This window comes from Rhipicephalus sanguineus, chromosome 4 (genome assembly GCF_013339695.2).
Source record: "Rhipicephalus sanguineus isolate Rsan-2018 chromosome 4, BIME_Rsan_1.4, whole genome shotgun sequence".
In the NCBI taxonomy this organism is placed as follows: Eukaryota; Metazoa; Arthropoda; class Arachnida; order Ixodida; family Ixodidae; genus Rhipicephalus; species Rhipicephalus sanguineus.
In genome coordinates this window covers 117,807,119-117,829,473 of record NC_051179.1, presented here as the reverse complement: position 1 = coordinate 117,829,473, position 22,355 = coordinate 117,807,119, and the positions used below count along the sequence as shown (strand labels likewise).

The window sequence follows — 22,355 nt, the reverse complement described above, 5'->3', positions numbered from 1 at the left end:
ACGACAAAGTGGTCCTTTTCTGTACCCGCTCGTAATGTGGAAGGGGAAAAAAACGAACAACACTGAGCACACCTTACATCAGACGGCGCCGTGTGGCAGGAGATGCAGGGGGTCACTCAACGCGCCGCAGTTCAAAAGAAAAAGAAATATCTAAGAGCGTCTGATTCTCTATTGTCGACACTTGCAGACGCACGCTCCAAATTCTTTCAACTTGAAAACTACCCTTGAGACGCGCAAGACAAATTGGCCCTTTTCTGTGCCAGCTCATGCTGTGGAAGAAAATAAAACAAAGAACACCGGGCACACCTAAGGTCCCTAGATAAAACAAGTTTTCAAGGTAGCGACACCCTTCCTTTTCCTCCTCGCTTATTTGCCTGGAGCGCCCCCAAGAAGGGTCAAAGCGTGCATAAAAAAGGGAATGTTTGTGTTCAGTTATTATGGCGGATAGAAATATTTATAGCAAATGAAAAGTAAATGAGACGTAGGATAAAAGGTTACTTAGTTGAATACAAGTGGTACAACATAAGAAGAAGCGTGATGTGTGTTACCCAACTGGCAACGTTGTTATAGTTTTATATTTCACACCATTATCCATGGCGTCTCGCATCGTACGTCGTAGTTCGTCCCGGTTCCTCCAGTTCTCCGAATGTGTTTTGCTCGTGAATATGATGTGGCACAGTTAACGTGCTTCTTGCTGGATCCTGTGATCCTGACTGACAGCACCTTGTTGTGACGTTGTGACGAGTGATCATAGCCGCTTGTGCGCACACAGGCAAAAGCCGTGGCCAGACTAGAACGAACGCTTGACTAGCAGCATTGCGATGACAGTTTTTTCTGGAAAAATACATCCAATTTCGTAGTCATGATGCCAGGTAATCGTGGTGCATGTTTAATTATCTGGGTGACTACGGAAGAGACCGCGGCACCGCAATGCGGGTGCACGCAACTTAACGACAAGTGGGGTTCTACCAGTTTGGTGTCCCGAAGTGATGAACATTGCGACGATGTCGTCGCCCTACCATCAGCGGCAAGTACCAGAAACAGACTTAAAAAGCGTTGGCACAGCGTCGCGTTTGAGCCTGTTTACGCCGCGTTCAAGTGCAAGTGACTCGAACTGGTCTGGCATGAAATGTCCCTGAAAGTGCAGCCACTTCAGCTGTATTCAACTGTACGTGCATACGCACAAATATTTGTAACGAGTTTCACGTACTAGACGCGCGTTAGACGCGCGTTAGACGCGCGTTCTGTAGCGTTTCAACAAAAGGCGACAAATCAACTCGCCTCGCAAAGCCGCGTCTACGGCGTTGCACGGAAGTCCTTGCGTCAAATGTTTTGTAGCCACACTTCACGGCGTGCCCTATTCCGGATACCACGAGGTACGTTGTAGAGGGAAAACCGCCTTCTGTTTTGTCGCTGCAGCCGACATCACAGTACATGACATATTCAAAATTCACGGCGAAGCATGTTCGGCCGACTCGGCGTCAACTGGAACGCTCCTCTTCTACAGCTTGTCTTGGATACGATTTCGTCTTTCGTCGCGGCAAGAATCCGACTGGAACCATATGCACATGCGCACTCGTTTTGAACCTTTTGCTTTATAATAAATATCACCACCATCCACTAACAGCATCACGTGCAACGAATTCACCAATCACAGACGCAAATGATGTAGAAAAGGAGGGGTAGGCGCGAGAGTGAGGAGGAAGGCGCAAAGAGCAATGAGTGTCGCTACCTTGAAAACTTTTTTATCTAGGGACCTTAGGCACACCTTGCATCAGACGCCCCCGTGTGGCAGGAAACGCTGGGGGTCACTCCACGTATGGCAGATTAAAAGAAAAAGAAATATCTAAGAGCATCTGATTCTTCATTTGATTTTCTTTTGTCGCCGGTATTCTAATCATAGATAAAGATACCTTGTAGCGCCATTTCAGACGTTAGGATTAGCAATAAATGTTCCAGTAATTTTAGCATTTGGCGGCACTTCATGGCAACAGGGATGTCTGCTCTGCTGTATTCGGTTACATAAATGAAACAAAAAGATTACCGTGTTAGTCTATTGTTCTCTGTTCATAATCTTGATTTGAAATCTCTCATTATTTATCTTAGAAAGCCCAAACGACAGTCTGACCGCTTGCTCTCTAAGCAGTTTCATTTATTGCATGTTTCATTTTAATCTAAATTTCTAGCTTCCTTCAGCTTCATAGGTTTTCGCCATAAGGGGACCGACAACTGGTCACACCGTGTCATTAGATCTTGGTAAAAATGAAAAGACAGTGAAATATCGCGACAGATTCCAGCGTCCTTTTCGCGCTGTGAGTAGGATTTATGTTTTTGAAGAGCCTTGAAGCTGGATTATGGAGTCGATCACTTTCTGCTGTACGTAGTCACGTAGCGCGGCATAATTAATCCTGAAATTTAGACTACGTATATTATTATCTGCCCCCGCTGTATTTTGTGCTGCTTACGAGGTAAAAGGAGTTGCACGGTGAGAAGCGGCGCTGCCCTCGCGGTAGCCAGTGGAACATATCGAGCCGCGGCGCATGCGCGCGGAGTGCACGCCTGCTCAGCAAACCGCCGCGCAATCCATGCTGTTTGCAGCATGGGTTGTCACTTGTATTTACGACTTCATATTCGCCGCAGATAGAAAAATTCTGAATACAATAGTTTCACTGCGTTAGGGTGTATTAGAACAGAGGAGTGCTCGGTAACGAGCTTCGAAAAGTGAAGCGCAAACACGGTCAATCCGCTTGCAGCGCTGCGTACGGTAGTCTGTAATGTTCCGTCGTTTAAGAGTTGCGCGCGGCTCCGCCGAAGTGGTGCAGGGGTAGAATGACCGCTTCCCATTCAAAAGGCCCGTGTTCGAATCGCAGCTGTAGATGGTGTGTTTTTATTCTTAGTGTCAGCTTTTATAGCAGTATTGGTTTTCCATTGTTTCTTAAAACTAGCTTGTTGCTACCTGTTGGTTAAATAGTAAAATAGAAGAAACTTGACAGTAAGAGCAGTTATTTGCAGCGCCACCGCCCGCGATTGAACAAAATTGTAAAGTATGGCCTCCGAGATTTTCGCGAATGCGAGACTCGAAACGAGATTTGACTTTTACGTTACTTTTTGCAGCAATACGCAGCAACAGAAGCTAGTTTAACGAAACAGAGGAAAACCGACACAGCTATAAAAGGTAACGCTAAGAATAAAAACCCACCATCTACAGCTGCGATTCGAACCCGGGTCTTTTGAGTGGGAAGCGGGCATTCTACCCCTGCAATACTTCGGCGGAGCCGCGCGCAACTATTAAACGACGACACATTGCAGACTACCGATGGCAGCGCTGTAAGCGGATTGACCCTGTTTGGGCTTCACTTTGTGGAGTTCGGTGCTGCGGCTCTTCCGAGCACTTCCCTCTTCTAGTACACTATAACGGCGTTTTCCACGTTACCGTTTCGTGAATAGACGCTCTCACCGGTAAGCTTTCCGTTGCGCTAAAGAAAATGGGCATCATAAAAATTGGTTGTCGGTCTCTTAAGGCATCCTGCCACTCGATTATTGGCCCATCCCCCTCTGTGGGTGAGCGCCATCAGGAAAAGGTTAATCATCATAATCACCATTCTCCATTGTCAACGCTTGCAGCGCGTTGCTCAAGCACAAAGACGGAACAACTGCGGCAGTTGTTAGTTCACGCTTGCCCTGTGCGTTCTTTTCGGGCGTCCTTCTTTGTGCTTCAGCGGCGCGCTGCAAGTATCGAGCTGCTTCTCGTTCTTCGTGTGACATTTCAATTTCTTTCTATCGTATTAATTGCTTCGCCCTTGCGGCGAAACTGTGAGTTTTTTACTGGCGCCAGTATGCCCTACGGCATAAGTTAAATAAAATCGAATAGTTCAGTTTCCTGGATAAAATCCAGGTGTGGTCGATGCAGAGGAAAGTGCGTCCAGCACGTTAGGTCAGGTAGTAAACCGAGAGAGGGGGGGGGGGGCAGTCAAAGTCGCGTAGGTGAAGGAAGACCCCGACAGGTCCCCAACAGGTGATCGCGCGTGGCCTCTGTGGCTGGGACAAGGCGGAAGGGGCATTTCTTTCGGGGAGGCTGTGCACCGGACGTCCATGTAGCCCCTATGGCAGGAGTCAAGGCGGCACCCATTCGAATCCTCCTCAGCGCAACCTCCTCTCGGCGAGTTAAGCCGCCGGGAAGGTCCGATCCATGCGGAGGCACGAGTGCACGCGGGGACCACCAGAGTATTTCTTTGTGCAAGAGCAAGCTGTACTTTGGGGACAAACGAAGAAGAGGCAGCTGGTGTCGAACTTCCGCTGGATGGCAAGCGGCATCTCCGTCCAGTTGGGCCGGTGAAGTTTCGTTGACGCTGGGGCTAATGAAGACGAAGAATTATGGCCGAACCCTTTGTATTGGGTTGAAAGCTTGAACCTACTCACTGGTTATGTAATTCGTATTGTGTGACGCCTAGGTGTTATTTTACTCTTCAACCACGCCCTAATACATCTGTTAACACGATTCCTTGCCCGATATGACGCTTCCATAGCGTCCTTTTGCGAAGGAGTTTCAAGCACTGGCGTGGCTCTGTGCTAGAAGACCTGTCTGCCACGCAGGCGGCCCGGGTTGAAATTCTGTCCAAAACTGGATGTTTTTTTCTCATTTTGCGCGGTAGCGGTTACGGACACCGGCGGCGGCGGCAAACTAAGCCATAAATTCGGTTCGTAACAGCAGCTTTTGCTGTAAAAAGTAAAGTCAGTTGCACGCATGCTGTGAAAGCTCTTAGAACAGCGAAGTGCTCTCGTGCTAACTTCTGCTGCCGCTCTCGTCGAGCGGCTTCTACATCCGGCGTACGAGAAATCTTGCCCATCTTTGGAAAGGGCGTGGGCGTGGCCCGCAGGCCCCGAGATTAAAGGGACCCTCTAACGCTTTTTCAGACCTCATTGTTTTACATTTTTTTACTTGCGGGTTGCGTAGACTGAAGGCTTAAGAGATTAGTGCAGCAAGAACGGCAGCGATAGGGGCACGCAGTCCAAAGTTATTCTGCCTAGAACACTCAAGATACAATAAAATGGAGGCCTACTCTCAACTTGATTTTCGCGATGTCACAAGCCTACGTTTCACGCGCTCTGTGACGTTTGTTGGCGCCCCAATGAAATGAAATGAAAGATCCTACGTACGAGAAGCTTGCATACCATGTTGCCTGCTATTTCCAACGTATTGAGGACGCTGTTGCGAGAATAACAAACACTATGGTGCTTGACGAGTGAAGCGCACGTGCAAAACAAGGCAGCTCGCAAACGCCCCTATCATGTTTTGTAGATTTAGTGATTTTTCTTGTTGCGACGGTGTGTACGTGGACGCTGTTACATTTTTTCGTTCAGTTTATTCAAACAACGGCGCCTGAAGCCACCCGTTTCCACCAGCGCCGTCGAGTTCGGCGCATTCATGGGCGCATTGTTTGACTGGCGCTGCAGTTTTAAAGTTGGAAAAGTTTAAGAGCGTCAGTCTACTCGGCCTTCAGTGAAAAAGCACGCTACAGAAAAACGAAACCCAGTAATAATACCTTTTTGATGCAAAGCCACGGTAACTTCTAACATTACATTTATTCAATCACAGGCCAGCGCTCTGTGTTATCATTCCCGCTCGCAATAGTTCTGGCGAGCGCCACCGATGTAGGCGCTTCAAAAAAGGTGTTGGGGGGCCCCTTTTATTGTGCCTGGACGCCTGCGCCGCCGCTTACAGGGTGAAGACAACTTTTCACCCACTCCGCGTCGCCGTCTCCTCGCGAGAAGCCATATCGGTTTTAAAGTCTCAGACAAAGTGCAGAGGCTAGCGTGGGAATGGTGCTGCAAAAGCGTTATTTAACGCGATAGCGTTAGAGAGCTCGTTTCGCAGAAATGCCGCCGTCGGTGTCGGCGTCGCTACGTAGCTTGTCAGCGAAAAGTCGTCCGTGAGCGAAAAATCGAGAAAGGTGCATATAAAATAACCAATAAAAATCTTCGGTCCCATTGGGGATCGAACCCCGGCCGTTTGCGTGGCAAGCAGGTGTTCTACCACAAAGCCACGATGTTACTTGCGACTGCTTCGGGAAAACAACACTACATAAATGCCATGTAGTGGAAGGAGTCTCCTTAACGCATTTTGTTCGACAGGTTTCTCGATGAAAATGAGCCCATTCGGCAATTTGTAGGCGCATTGGCGAGGCCGTCAAACTACGTTTTTTGCGCGACGCCATGCTTCCAAAAAAGCCGGGATAGTGCAGCCACCGCCGCTAAAAACACACACGAACTTTCAAACAGCTCTATAAATGGACACATATATCCACCTTGCGGAAAACATATCAAGCCAACGCCTTCTTTCTAGAGGAGGCGTTTATCAAGCAAACAGCAAACATTAGGTAATGTGCTGCCATCTGTGAGGCATTGTGAAGAATATGTGTCGACTCTAGCACAAGGAAGTGCTTTAGATCGAAAACCTGTACCATTACTAAAGATACATAGGGCGCGCGCGCGCGTGTGTGTGTCTGTGTGCGTGTGTGTGTAACAACACATTAATAAGTATGCACATAATGGTTGAAGTGCGCACTATAGGGCCGGATTTCGCTATCGCGTTCAAGTCTTAAAGGGACACTAAATGCAAATAACAATTTATGTCAGAGTGAAAGCTCAATATATGACAACTTCTAAAACGGCAATATTATCAACAGCAGTGCCCTATTTACCTAGCAATTAAGGTAAATGTATCACATGATGAGCGCCACGATTGGGATATTTTCGAAGTGATCTCGATGACGTACGAGAGTCTGCCTGCAATAAATCACTATAGGACGGTCTTTTTCTTTTTATAGTAATCAAACTAGCAGCAATAAAAAAAGAACCTTCCGTGCATCAAATGACGTAATAAAATGCTGTTTGTTCGTTTCCGTTTGATTCATGGAAAAAAGAACCGCTGTGGCGTTGGTATGGGGAACGGCGCGCGTGGTTCAAAGGTTCCGTTTTCGCCGAACTGCGCTTCGCCCGGCGCCCTGTTTCGCTCACGCGGTCGCGTCTCAGTGGTAGTTTCGGGATCGCGTACTGCCGCGTGTTTTGCGCGTGAAAGTCGCTCTGACAGAAAGTTCGACGAAATGTCGCATGCAATGACGCCGGCACAACGAGCCCTCAGCAGCATACCGCGTTCATCGGGGCTCAAGTCGCCGAATTGGAGCCGAGCGTCGCGAGCCAATGTCTCGTTGTCAAGTTCTCCGTCCACATCCATTGCGGCGATTGCGGCAAGCTTCGATGGCTTCGATGGCCGTTGTTGCTGCTGTGGGTCCCGCTACTTTCGCTCTGCTGCTACTAGTGTCGGCGGCAGCGCAGTAAGGGCGGGCAACGTTGGGCACGGCAGCAGTGATGTATGAAAGTCTGATTTCAGGCGGGTGATTTGAAGTGCGCAAACACGATGTTGATCACTAAAACGTGATTTTATTTCAAAATAAGCACTTCCTTGGCATAAAAGTAGCACTACGAGGTTTCTGAACCGCTATTTCCACAATCAACGTCGGCTTAATATTTGCCTTTAGTGTCCCTTTAAAGGCGAAGCTGAAGGGTCCGCCAATTTTTGTTGCAGTTATAAGGTCAGTTCTTCGGCCACTATGACGGGCTACTGTGTGTCACTGTGTATACTGGATCACATGCGAAAGGCCAAAGAATGTTTCGCTTGCCCCGTAACAGCGCGCGACGAAAAAAAATGTGAGGTGCAAATGAAACGCCAGCCCTGGCATCCGACAGACAATAGCAAGATATGCGAGATTAGTTGTTGACTTGTAGCATATGACCGCTCATTTCTGACCGCTAGCTGTCTACATGCTGTTGAAGAAATTCAGGCACGAATTAAACACTTGTCTCGCTATACACCAGAACATAGGGAATTCAAAGCGTACCGCCATTGTTGCATCGCTCGTCGTGCCATCTATCGCAAGCGCGTCGAAGAAACATCCCTGGGCTTTCATGCGAGCCGACGCTACACTACAATGTAGCTAAACAAACCAAGCGCGAAACTTCCGAAACTGAGTTGGTCGGAGAGCGTGTTTCGCGTTTTTTTCTCAGCTGGAGATTTTCGCTGTTTTTAGTGATATTTCAAGAACACCTTGCTCATGGAAGTCCACAATGTCTACAGTACGCATAGGTCGGCAAAAAAGTTGGAACTCACTCAGACTCACTCAGCAAATATATTCTGCTCTGGGGGCTCACTCGGACTCATACTAACCAAAATTTTCCTCAAACAGACTCACTAAAAATTTCCTCAACTTGACTCACTCGGACTCAAACTCACCAAGATATTACTCACCCGGACTCACTCAAAGTCAGACTCATGGGCCAATCTGAGTATGAGTGAGTCGACTCATGAGTGAGTTTGCCGACCTATGAAAGTACGTGCTATTGGTAGCCAGCGCTGCCCAGGTGGCGCGCCTAAAATGTACAAGCTGCGCTGCCCTGGCGAGCTAGCTGAGAAACATCCAGTAATACAGAGCCGCCGCGAGGCGTACGACGGCACGTTTCAACGTGCCCTCACACACCTCTTGGCACGTTCAAACGCATGCTGAACGTCATTCGACACTACCGCGGCTTTTGCTCGATGTGCGTCGTTTTGTAGGTACTTTGGAACGCGCAAGACTAGCGAAGATCGAGACACTTCGCTGCACTGTGGCGCAGCGGGCGAGCAGCGATGCCACCGATTATTCTTCGCTTATGTGTGCGGACGGGTACCTTCGCGAGTGTGTGCTGTCGAAAGGACGGAAGCTGTCATTGGCAATGAGAAGTATGTCTATGACGTGGTAGAAGCTGTTTTTCGAAGAGACAGCGCTTGTGACCTTTCAGCGAAGTGCCAAGCACCGCACGACGTAAACTTACAGGTAAGTGTGTTCAAATAGCGCTAGCAAGCTTGACGGTGTATGCAGTGTGCCCGTTGTGCGCCCGCTTTGAAATAAAATTAGTGCCTCAGGCAGCCCTGAGAACATTCGGCTCAGTGAGTGACAGCTGTTTTGAGCGAGCATGTCACATTTACGTAATCTGTAGTTACAGCTCCGCAATTTACGTAATCTACAGCTCTCGTACTCTATTACAGCTCTCGTACTATATTACAGAAGCTGTTTGGCTACGCGCTTTTCTTTACGGTGTTTTTAACGGCTTGCATGTGCCCACTAAATGCTCGTATTGCATTCTTTAAAAAACGTTTTTGAAGCTGACGGTGAAGCGTGAAATAAATGTAAAAAGTCCGGTGTAAAGTGGAGATCAGTGGTGTTAGCGGATATACAAACATGTCGCAGGTCTCGTGCTTTAACGACGTCGACTCTCCATCGTCTGCAGACCGTTTGCAAAGTTGTGATCGGCCGTCGTCTAAGCCCGATACTTTAAAAAAAAATGCCTTTGCGGAACCTAGTGGTAATTGACTTCGTGGTTGTTCCGAGTTTGACATGCAGTGTGTGATCAGCAATGAAACATGCGAAGACAACACGGTTTTTCTAGCGGTCATGAATTTGTAACCGGTCTAGAGCTGTGCACTAGACAGCGACGTATATTACCGTTTTACTCGAATGTAACGCGTTTTTTTTTCTAGATGTTTGCAACCTAAAGTCGACCCTCGCGTTACAATTGAATACCAAAATTCTATTTTTTCTTCCTGGACGTAATTAAATGTCACCCCGGCGTTACAATCGAGCAAATACGGTATGTGTAATGTACGGCGCGATGCTTACGCAACCTAAGCAGTCATGTGCTTTCTTTAACTTTTTCAAGGCCAGTTTCAAATAAAAGATTTGTGACGTTTTCCAGAGCGCCAACCCATGTGCATCGGTGGAAAGCAAAGCCGACGAGAGTCAACTATGCTCTTGACTACTTTTTTAAAGTTATTAAAGACATTCTTGATTGTGGCATTTGTGAATACAACAATACCGCCGGTCTCGACGCTTCTTTTTCCTCGTTTGATGATCGCGCCCGGCGGCAAGTTCACGTTAGCAGCCATTCGTATTTGCTTGTATGCCCGAGTGATTCCGGCCGTGCCCGGCAGGGCGGCGCACCCTGTCCGCGGAAACTCTAGCGCTGGTTCCCCATGCAGGCTGCGGGAGAAACTTTGTCAAGTACGCACACACTTACATTTGTACAAAACGTGCGCGCTGTTATGACACGTCAGTCGTAATTTGCATGCATCTTGTGAAAGAGTGAAACGATGTTTTATTGCCGTATATAACAAGCTGCGCGCAAAGATTTATGAAAACGCATCATGTCAACATACATCGCGTAATTCTTAGTGGACGGTTCGCAGATAGTTTCGCGGAACGTAATTTCTGTATCATGAGCGCTCTTCTATACAGTCATGCGTCTTGCTCACAAAAGCGTGTAGTCAGAGAGCGATCTGCGCCATTTTAATTCTTTAACAATGCTACTTACAAGCGAAACTGTGCTACTCTTAGTTAAGCCGATATTGAAATGCGTGGAATCCCGCGTAATCAAACGCGTGCTGTGCAACCATATGCTAAAAATTTAGCTGTTCAAGCCAGAGATACGCCTGCGTTTGTGACGTAAAGGTCATTGGCGGGAGTGCTGTATACTCATGTGTCATTGCTATGTACTCTGTGCGAATAGATGCTTTGTGTCCAAATAAGTTTGGGGACATCTAACGCTGGAATGAAGACACGAAGTCCTAGCCAGTTGTTCAGGAACACCGTACCATTTACTACTTTTTGAAGAGGAAAGCTTGTGATCTTGAAGACGTGATTGACATCAAATCGCTAAATGTTAATGCGACATGGTCGAAAGTGGTAATGCACGTTGCTTGATTGTGCTTAACCTTCCACTACAATTTCATCGAAGGATACACTGAAAGGTAGCAGGCACTAAGTGCACCCCCCACACACACACACGCGCACAAACACACAAAGCTTGTGTCTGTCTTCAACGCAGCTGCATGTCAAGCAAATTAGGTTCGTAAAATGGAATAGGTGGGCATCACACTAGCATAATACACGCTGTTGGAGTACTTACACAGTAAGCCACTTTACACCGCTAAGGGGGTTTTGCTGTGTCTATAACTAACACCCTTACACCCTAGGAAAAGGGTGTCTTCACGTATGAAAACACCCATACCATAGGGTGCTGCCACTGGCCTAACACCGTTATCATAGGGTGTTTCCAATGGGCTAAACACCCTTATCACTGAAAAATATGAAAAATAAAATCTACCAGTCAGGGAACATGCAAAAACAAATGACATCAGCATAGAAGGTGCACGCACGCGCCAAACCGCACGCACAACAGATCGTCTTGTAAAATACCACATGGACGGAGCGCTCGTGCTACACAGCCTTACACTGACCATCTGGTATACATAGCCATAGTATCTTAAGCCGCCGTTCAATGCCGGTGGATATATTTCTGTTCCGTATAAGTGAACATTAAACATAAGGGAATAGGCATAAATATATGGTACGCTTGTAGATAGCCCTAAAAGAGACATATCTTCTATCTAAACTCGCCTAAGATCCAACGACATTTTAATCAGCGAATCCCTGTTATCATCTGGCACGCTGTGGTATGGGCCATGGGTGTTTCGATAACACATAACACCCTTAACTCCTAAAGAGTGTTTAGTTAGAGCATTACCTCTTAAAGACTATTTTGGGGAACGAAAACACCCTTACACCCTAATTTTTGCAAATTTTGGTTAGCCAAAAGGGTGTTTTGCTTGCTTGAAACCCCCTTATGGGTGCGAAGTGGTTTACAATGTACTAGCGCATTTTCACTCCGCTCCCAGTTTTAGTAGCGTGCTATGGTGTATACACCAGAACACACCAGTCTGGAACTCAAGCTCGTGGCGAGCCGCACGGATACCCTCGCACCCAGACCATATTGTGCTGAGTTTCCAAGGCGCGCATGTGTTGCGCCAAGGAAACATAGCAAGCTGCAGCTCTGAGGTTATACCGTATAATGACGTAGCGTACTTTTGACGAGGGCGAAGGGGACAACACCGCATCCCCTAGCGACATAGAAAGGAACTAATGCACTCTTATTGAAGAGCAATTTTATGCATACTCAAGCAATATCACGAGGCATGTGGAACTTAGAGACTTTAGAATCTTTTTTAATGAAAATGAAGAGATGGGGAGCTAATAGCCAGATAAAAGTGTTGTAGAATAATTGTCAAATTTCATTTATTTTTATTCCACATGTGTAGCATTTGGAACTCCGGAAATTTCCTAAGGCGTTGCCACATATAGGTGAACAAGTATACTATTTATAGTTGCCTAACCAAAATGCTTAACGAAGAACACTTCTCTGAAAATGCAGTATTTTAATACCATGTAAAAAGGAGATAATCGATTTTTTACAAATTTCCTGAATTAAAGGCAAGCAAGCGCCTTAAATCGATTTCTGAAATATGTTGCATTATTTTTGTGAGGCCGGAGTTTTATAACTTCGATTCAAAAATAATGCTATAAAAATTTAGACTAACGACCGCACCATGGAAATAAATTTTCATTTAGACATACTTATCATGGTAATTATTTTGACAAAGGAGTGGCTTTAGAGGAGCACGTATACAAAAGTATTGCATCTCGTTTTTCCGGTTGCAATAGGTAGTTAACGATTCACATATCACGGCTCTAAAGCACGGGTGCTCGATCGCGCGACGGTTAATTATTTGGAGACGGCTCTACAGTTCCCAGTCGCAGTTTCCGTTTCAGAGAGCGCCAAGTGAGGCTGGACTCTGAGCTGTTTTCGTGTAAACATAGCTGGCTAGGTGAGCACGCAAAACCGCATGCACATCTCTGACAGCTCTTTTCAATGAAGGCTTCCTGCATCCTCTGAGGCGTTGTAAGTACGCGGGACCCCCAAAAAATGCACTGCCGGGTCAAGGATATCAGCTTTTGTACTCCCATGCAATTCTCCCACTCTTCCCGTTGAAGAGGTCAGAAGAGAGCGCTCGCAAGGATCAAGGCAGCCGACACAAACTCGTGACGCAGGGGGCGGTTCGTTGTTTACACGAAAACCGAAGGCGCGTTTCGCGTGCAGTGGTGCGACACGCACATTAAAATCGATTTTAAACATGTTGTAGGCTATATTATTCGTTTTAATGGCGTAGATGGTGCGTGTGTGTCCACACAAATCTATCCCATGGGTTATCTCGCCTTCAAAATTCTGTGTCAGTAGTCAGTACTAGAGGTGTGCACGGGCTCCGGGTAGCCCGAAAGCCCGAGCCCGACCCGGCCCCCGGGCCGGGCTCGGGCGGGCCGACGTATTTTCACTACTTGGAGTTTTAGCGGGCCGGGCTCGGGCCCGGCGCAAAGCCCGACTCAAGCCCGAAATATAGAGAATGAGCGGGAATCGTTTTCCAGCACGCATACAGCGCCTTTTCCGCGACCGCCTTTTACCGCTTTTCCTTTCCAATGCAGTTGTTCAGCGAGTGGAGCGACAGTGGTGAGAATGTAGCAGTTACAAAAGATGAGCTCTCCGATTATCTCTCTATGGAATCGCCCTCCTGTCCATCTGAAGTTTTTAATCTTCTGAAAAAACAAGCAGCAGAGATATCCCAAGGTTGCCAGGCTGGCAAAAATATATTAGCAATTCCAGCGACGAGTGCAAGCAGCGAACGTAACTTCATTTCGGCGGGCTACATAATGCGAAAGCGCCGCACTTCGTTGAAGCCGGAATCGTTGGACTGCTTGCTGTTTTTGCACGGCAGTTTGTAATCTGTGCAATAGAGACTGTTCGTCGTGTGTCGTTTGATCATATTTGATATGCTCAATAAAATGCCAAATTACCGGAAAACGATGTTTTGTTTTCGCAGCGAACCTTCAAAAAGCCGGGCCGGGCCGGGCCCGGGATTGTGTTTTCGTACGTCGGGTCGGGCCGGGCGGGCTCGCAGCCCTTTGCCGTCGGGCTCGGGCGGGCCTTCGACAAAGTCAGCGGGCCCGGGCCGGGCTCGGGCTCGGAAATACGGCCCGTGCACAGCTCTAGTCAGTACTCCTTTAAAGTGAAAATTAGTACGTATGGGTGTTTCTACGTAGTTTTTTTTCCAGGCAAAAGGAATTAGTCTCACAAAACTTTAGAGGTGCACTTGTGTCGGGTTCTTGAAGGGAACTATTTATTCAGCCCTACTGTACACAGTTCGTGAGACAGGTGGTGGAGGAAGAGCAGTGGTTTTAGTTAACCTTGTTTAGGGGAGCGTCTGGCGCAATGAGCCAGCGGCACCTACGGCGATCGTTGTGGGGGGCGGGAGACGCACGCATACCACCACAAGGGTTCAAACACTATTCCCACTTATCAGCATCATGATGGGCGGTGTCCTTCAGTGTGAATATTTCTTTGTTATTGTGGCATCGCCTACTATATAATTCGTTCTTTTGATTTTTCTGCAATTGCCTAATCGCTGTGATGACAAAATAGCAGTGGTTTACAAGTCATATTTGCGTCAGCTAGGAAGGGTAGAAATGACATAAATGTTACAAAATACGGCTGTAGGAACAAAGGGAAACGACAGAAAGTACCACGCACCTCCACGGCAGGCCTGTATGAAGAACAGCTTGGGCTTTCCTTGCAGGCCTGGGCAGTTCTCGTTGTTGAACAGTGCGCATATATCGTCGTCCAGGTGCAGCGGCACGTTATCAGCGGCATGAATCATCTCTGTCGTGCCGTGTGACATGAGGACCACAACCAGGCAGTCGGTCCTCTCATGTGCAGACTGGGCTGCTACAGACAGGAACAGCTTCATTTCCTGAATAAGGACGGGCAAACGTTTAATGCGGAAAAGATTTGTGTTAAGGACACTAGAAAGAAACCCTGTGCTTAGAAGTCACCGCGTGACTTCACGGACTCTCTATGGCCTGCAATATTATGCACAGAGTTGGGCATTCCGTAAAATGAATGCATGCCTGTTCACTAGACTCAAAAGTTCAAATCAACACTGCCCCACCCGAAATAGCTCTGAAGCATTGACGTAGCCCTCGAGGAGGGGGCGGGGGCGTTAGGGGTTCACGAAATGCTTAAATTTAGCGCATGAATGCTTACATGTACACGTACAAACACACGCGCAAACATTCTTGAAAGGTGACCCTATCGAAAAAAAAACAGCGTTTCCAGTGCCTCCCAGTGCCTTTCAGCGCACGTTGGCACTGGAAACGCTGTACAGCGTGTCCCAGTGTACTACAGCGCGCTGGCAGGCACTGGGACAGACTGTACAGCGTGGCCTGTGCCGCCCTGTCCGCTCACAGATGCTGGGAACGCTGTACACTGTGACCCAATGTCTTACAGCGCACTGGGAGGCACCGCCCACGCTGTACAGTGTCTGCCCGTGCACTGGGAACACTGGGGGCACATTGGAAAAAACTGGGCGCGTTGGGTAGAATTTGTATAAGATTTGGTATTAGACCGCGAGCAGTAGAAGGAAAAATTTATCGAATATTTTCAAGTATTATTCTATTGTGTGTCCTACACATATCTAGCTTTAGTTTTATTTAAGCGACGGACGTACGTATACGCTAAAGCAATCATTTTTCGAGCACGCGCGCGTTCGCTTTCTCTGAATTGTGTGGTCGAGTGTCGTGAATGTAGTTCATATAACTGCATCGAAATAATTTATCATTCGCAACAAAATATGACATTAGTTTTAGTCTGATAATCAACATCAACCTACTCTAGCATTCAGTCCTTCCATATGGGCTCGTACCGCTGAAAGCCGCACGTCACCGGAAACGGCGAGCCAATGTAACGCGCAATCTCGGCGTTTTTAACTTCTTACATGTGCAGTCGAAGGTGCAAATATGGCCTCGCTCGAGTCAGGTATGATCGAAACTACATCTGCACAGTTATCAAATTCTTCGTAATTCAATATCCACATTCTACACAGCGATCGTGGCGCACGAATGCAGCTCTAAGCCTAATGGTCGGTTCGGTACAGTGAACTACTGCGGCTGTATAGTACGCGGAACGTAAACAAAAAGGACAGAAAATGTGCCCAAACGGGTGACAAAAACTAAAGTGTTGAGTGCGCAGTTCAGATGCACATTGTTTTCTTCATAGGTCAGTGCGATTGCCGCGGCACATCTGCGGTTACGCTAATATGTTTTGCGGCAAAACGTGCCAAATAGGCGTTCTGATCCTAGGCAGCACATAACAAATTAACTATATGCTGTTAGGTTGCCGCGAGCACGAAGAGACTGGAATCTGAGTTTCTAAATGATGAAAATGAAAATACAGTCTACCGGAAGTAGTTATAACATGAAGAAGAAAGAAAAGATCGACTCCCGTCTTCGAGGTGGGGTACGAACTTAAATCCAGTTGTTTTTTGAAAGGCCCCTATATAGCATACGTCATCTCGTGCCACCCAAGAGCCATTCGATGCCTTTTGACATGCTCTTACTAATGGGATTGGCGCTTTAAGGAAAACTCGCATGTTAGACAGGCATGCGGCACCCATGGTACCATCTCGGTTGCATTTCATTGAAATGACACTGGATATAAAATACTTTTATCAGCAATTACAGTTTAAACCGGACTGGTATCCACTCATCACGAAATGCACTGCTTTAATATCCTCTCAGGACTTCTGTGTAATTCTTGTACGCTAGTAGAGGCCGCCTTGAGTATATCGCTCGCTATGTATGCTAATTACGCACATTTATAGTAAATACCATGAAAGAGAGAAAAAAAAGTCTTCCAGGTGCGGTGTAGTGGTCACGTGTCCGACTCAGGATGTACGGTGTGCCGAGATGGTGGGTTCGATCCGCGCTCGCTTGTTTATTATGGGGGGGGGGGTTCTCGCAGTGCTCGTGTTTCAGCCCTACTTACGATCTGGGAATGACCACAGTTTTTAAACACCATTTAAAAGCCCGATTTAGGCCCGTAACGGGTGTCCCAGTGTGCAGCGTGCCAATGTCTAGCGTGCCTCGTGCAGCGTGCAGCGTGCCAGCGTCCCAGTACCCAGCGCCACACTGGTCCAATAATCATGTATGGCACTGGGACAGCGTCCCTGGGTTTTCCGATAGGGTGACTAGACTCCCCTGTCCCTCGTAAGAAACTTCTGGCAAAGCCCCTGCAATGTACTGCAGCCTGCACGCTTATTAGGTACTTGGTGATCGTACTATGACAAGAGACATGCCTTAAATGCTTCACTGCAAGGTAGACGGCGTTGACCTTCCGTCGAAAGTACCGCATCAGCGATCTGTGACGCGTAACATTAGGGAATGGGAGGTGGGCACCCATGCGCCATTAATCCACTGATGAAGGTCGGCTCCAACGGCTTCTGAAGAAGTGTTCGCCATAAGGCTAGTCAAAGCTGTCTGTAAAGAGTCATGCAGGAGGGTGGCTTGGACACGTTTCGTCTTAATGTCGGCAAAGGCCTGATCGACGACCGTGTCCCAAGGCAGTGACGCAGATTCAGCTTTTAAAGTGTAAAGGAATGCTTAAAGAGGCTGCAGCAGCCTAAAGCATGTCGAAATGAAGTGGTGATATAACTTGACGAGAAAACATCGCAGGCTCCGTAAGGACTTTGGTGGCGCTTAGTCCATGGTGGCCTCAAACTTATCAGGCAGCGGTGTGATGCCATATTCGGTGATGTTATTGATGTCCCAGAAAATCGATCTCCGGAACCCCAAACTAACATTTATCAAAATTGATGACGAGATCGTAATCTCGAACTCAAGTGAAAAGTTGGCGTAAATGTGCTTTGTGTGCTTCAGCGTCAATGCTGGCGACGAGACGATCATCTATGTGGCTGTAACCAAACGAGAAGCCTCTGGTGACTTCGTCCACAAAATGCTGCAATGGTTTGAGTTGCGCTTCGCAAACAGAAAGAAATGGCTAAATACTCAATTGAGCCAAACTAGGTAGTTATAGCAGTTTTCGGAATGTCAGATGATTTCACTGGGACTTGGTTATAGGCTTTCACGAGATCAATCTTCGAGTATACGGTTCTGCTGCTAAAAAGGCAGTGCAATCCTGGACATTGGGCAGGGGATATTGGCCTGGGACTGTGACCGCATTCAGCGCGCGATAATCACCACAGGACTGCAAATCATTCTTTTTCTTAGGTACCACGTGTAGTGCCGACGATCACGAGCTCGATGAATGGCGAATGATCTCTAGTTGCAACATATGCTCGAACGCATTGCAAGCAACTCGAAATTTATCACAACCACGTCGGCGAGGGCAGCGGTCAACAGGTGGCCTGTGGTACGACACAGTGCCCCACAGTGTGTTCAGGGGCTTTATACGATGGAGGCTGCGTCATAATTCTTGGAAGATTATTGGGAAGAGCTGTACACGGTGAGCTAGGTGGTTTGACGAAGGTAGAGTTTAGGGCAGTAGCGTCTGACAGAAACCGCATATTCACAGGCCCGTCTTGTTATCCATAAGGCGACAGCGGCTCATGTCTACTAGCAGGCGAAAATCTCTGAGGAAATCGGCCCCTAAGAAGGCATAGCGGACGTCTGCTCTCTAAAATAGCCAGCGTAACCTTCTTTTAAAGGTACACTAAAGAGACACAATGAATCGGTTTAGATCGATAAATCGTGCTCTGAGAACTCTAGTGTCTAATTTCGCCATCATACGTTAATAATAGAGGAGAAAATAAAGTCCAACGCTTCATTTTTAAGTTTCGCGCCGCAATCTCCCCGCGTGACGTCACGGATTCCAAAGTGTATTGAGAAAATCAAGTTCATCTTGTAAGTTTCGCGCCGAAATTTCGCTGCTTGACGTCACGGATTCCAAAGTCTATTTATCGTATTTTGGCGCCATTGGCTCAACAGAATTATACTAAACTTGTAATGTTTAGTCTATGGCCTCCTCAGAGGACAATGTACTTCATTTTTACCGATTAGGAACTACGTAGTCCCTAGTAGGCGCCGTCAAACATGTGACGTCACTGCGATTGGTGCGGAAACTTCAAGGTGGCGGCGCCACCTACATTTTGTTTTTGCGTGTTTTCTCGCTTACTAAGCGTCTTCTCGCAGCAAGCGTGGCGTTTTTGATATCGTGAAAGAGCACTTTACTAATACGAGAAAATTGTTTTGCTCTTTGGCGTCCCTTTAAAGCCTAGACCGAGGGTAAGAGATTTCTGTCCGTAGGTTGCGATGAACGAAGAGTTTACAGCGTGCAGCGAGGCTGACTGCGTGGAGACTCCGGTCATCCTTAGACACAGGAATTATGCTAACGTCTGCACCGGTACCCTCCAACAAACGCAGCCCTGTCATTCGGTCGGTAATGTAAAGGCGGCATGATGACCCGCCGTTGTTATTGATGACCGGCCTGAGTGTTTCCCGTGTTCCACGAACAGGATGTCATACAGCGGCGAGGAACAGCGCAAAAATGTCGGTGGTAATAGCACAGGCTCTGCGGTTAAAAATTTCCTGCAGGTTGTTCAAACGACCATTGCATAGAACGAGGCCTGAGAGACTGAGGTTTTGAACTGGGTCGGTCACTGATGCTCGGTTCATTTAGAAAATTCTGGCAGTGTTGGGCCGCTTGAGATGTGAGCTCTTTTACTGTTTCTCGAAGACAATCTACTTCAGAAACTGGAGATTTACGGGCAGCACTGATGAATGTAGGAGGAATGTCCGTCGGCCAGTTCGGCGAGTTCCGCCAAAGACTTATGCTGAGCTGCGACGAGAGCCATTCGTATGTTGGCTGGAAGACGTTTTAGAAGCAGCTCGCATAATACAACCGTGCCTAAGAAGTCTAGCTTGTTACCATTCAGGTGCTGTAGCAGATGGCGTAGAAACTGACTTGGGCATCAGTCACCGAACTCTTCATTGTTCAGGAGCTGTATACGACGACGTCCAGGCAAAACGACACGGTGACGAAGAGTCTGTCCTATTGTCGTACATAGATTTTCGTCACGTGGCTGCAAGAGGATGGTGTATCTCGGCCCTTGCCTGTAATGGCAACGCTTACAGCAGTATCTGATACTTGTGAGCTTCTGATGTCACGCGAATAATGTGGAAATTGTTTTCAGCTTGAGCCATAACGTGAGATCGGCAAGGCATAGTTTCAGTAGTGTTATGGTGGATGTAGCTCCTATAGCACTCTCAGATGGTACCTGGTTGGTTACAGAGGCGTAGGAGCAGAGTTGAGGTCGTCTGGAATGCCAAGTTAATCCATAGAATGTCACGTTCGCTGCTGGGTCGTGAGTAACAGTGGAAACACAACCAAAGTTAAGAAAACACGGGCTTCTTTCGATCCCTGCGAGAGTCCCTTTGGTTGAGGATGATGGCTTTGGGATGATTGGCACTGTGGGAACAGGCAGGCAGATGTCGATGCTGTGAGACCACAAAATATCTATTTCGTATGGAACCACGCGCGACCGTCTCATGCTGGTAGCTTCGTTCTCGTCGTGTTTTCCTGGTCGGATTCTTGCCCTGGTCGGATTCTTGTAGCCCGCGGGTTTGTTGTAGGTAGCCAGACGCGGACCGTTGAGCGGCAAAGTGCACGCTGCGAGTATGACATTCCGAAGTGGTTGTAAGATGTGACGTTGTTGAAGTTGTTGAAGTGTTGGTGTCCAAGTACGCATGCTTGAGACGGCCGGCAGCAACAGTATCTTCCCTGCCGTTGATGAGCAGACGTAAATGTTAAGGTGTGCGGTTGACGACCTTAAACGGGCCATCATACGGGCGCTGCAAAGGAGATCGGAAGTGTTTAGGTGTGCGGTTGACGACCTTAAACGGACCATCGTACGGGGGCTGCAAATGAGGTCGCACGACATCGCGTTGTATAAAAAAATTACAGCATATCCACGTGTGAATGATGAAGAGCTTGGGCAAAGCTCCTGAAGCAATCATGGTCTCGGGATCCGCTTCTCCTAGAGCCCGTTTCGCAGCGGCGTCCTTGGCGCGCACCGTCGAGGGATCCGGCTGGCGCCGCGTGCGCTTGGCGGCGGCTTCGCGGGCGCGCACCGCCTGGAGATCCGCCTGGCGCCGCGATCGCTTGGCGACAGCCTCTCGACTCGCACCTCGGGAACCTGCCGACGAGCACGAGACGCAGCGGCCTTCCGCACCCGGCGCTCCTCGTCGTCCATGGTCCGTCAAGCAGCACGATCCGGCAAGCGCACTCCTCCACGTACGGCGACGATCAAGGAGAATGAGAGTTAACGGGCGCAGCAACCAATCTGAGATGGATGGATGGATGGATGCCATAAGCGTCCCCTTTATAACGGGGCGTTGACAAGCGTGCCACCGGGCTCGACAAAAAAAAAAACAAAAAAACTTTTTACTCTTCTGTTTCTTAGCGTTGGCGTAGTGTATTTACTTCAATTAAAACGATTTTACTCTAGAAAAAAAAAACAAGTTTTCAGCTCCGTTCTCTGCCCTTTACGGCAGAATGTCCTTATTTTTTTCCAATATTTATTTTTGTCCTTTCTCTCTAGTTTTCTGCCACCAATACTCTAACCGTCTCTTACTCATTTCAATCGCGGGTGTGTTCAGCGTTCCATTGAGAGCAGGATAATGAGAGGATGGATGGATCGATGCTTTGAGCGTCCCCTTTATAACGGGGCGGTGACATGTCTGTCACCAGGCTCCAAAGGAAGAAAAAAAACTTCCTTGTTTCAAGTTGGCTTAATACCTTATCTACACTGATTAAATCTCTATTATACCAACAAAATATAAATTCACGATCCATCTCTCTGCCTCTTAAGGCAGAATGACCTTATTTTTCCCCATTATTTATTTTTGTACTTTATCTCTACTTTTCTGCCACCAATACTCTAACCGTCTCTTACTTATTTCTATCGCGGACGTGTTCAGCTTTCCATTGTTGTCCCTAAAACCCAAGGCTTCATGTAGACTCGTGCCCACACGTTTACCTGGGTGAATATCGCCACATTCAGTCAGTACATGTTCCATCGTTCCGTTAGTTCCCCCGCAGCATGTACATTGTTCTTCTTCGTTACTGAATCTCGCTTTATAACTACGCGTTCTAAGGCAGCCCGACCTTGCTTCAAACAGCAAAGCGCTTCCCCTTGAATTATCATAAAACCTTTCCCTCCTTAATTCGCTTTTTCCCTTTCGGTAGTTACTCAGAGCCGGCTTCCTTTCCATCGCTGCCATCCAATAAGTCCTCTCCGCCTCTCTGACCTTGCGCTGAATGCTCCTTGTTGCCATATCGCCCGCACTGCTAGCCGTATATTTACTGGAGAGCCTCCTAGTGCTTTTTCTATACAAATACCTTAAAACCTTCTCTGCCCATCTACTCTTCTTCATTTTCCTCAGCCTCTCTTTGAATCTCATTTTGCTCTGAGCTTCCCTCACTTCAAAGCCTGTCAATCCCAAATCACCCTTTACAGGCTCATTTGTCGTCTTCCCGTGAGCGCCCAACGCGAGGCGGCCCACCGTCCTTTGATTTACATCGGT

The 22,355-nt window shown here is 47.7% G+C and overlaps 1 protein-coding gene across 1 annotated transcript in view; it reads right to left on the bottom strand.

Annotated features, from left to right (window-relative positions):
- LOC119390615 (caspase-2) overlaps nucleotides 1-22,355 on the bottom strand; it is a 126,658-nt gene that overhangs the window by 4,132 nt on the left and 100,171 nt on the right. The window contains exon 5 of the mRNA XM_037658217.2: nucleotides 14,509-14,728. Coding sequence (XP_037514145.1) covers nucleotides 14,509-14,728 — 220 coding nt within the window. The remainder of the gene's footprint in view (nucleotides 1-14,508; nucleotides 14,729-22,355) is intronic.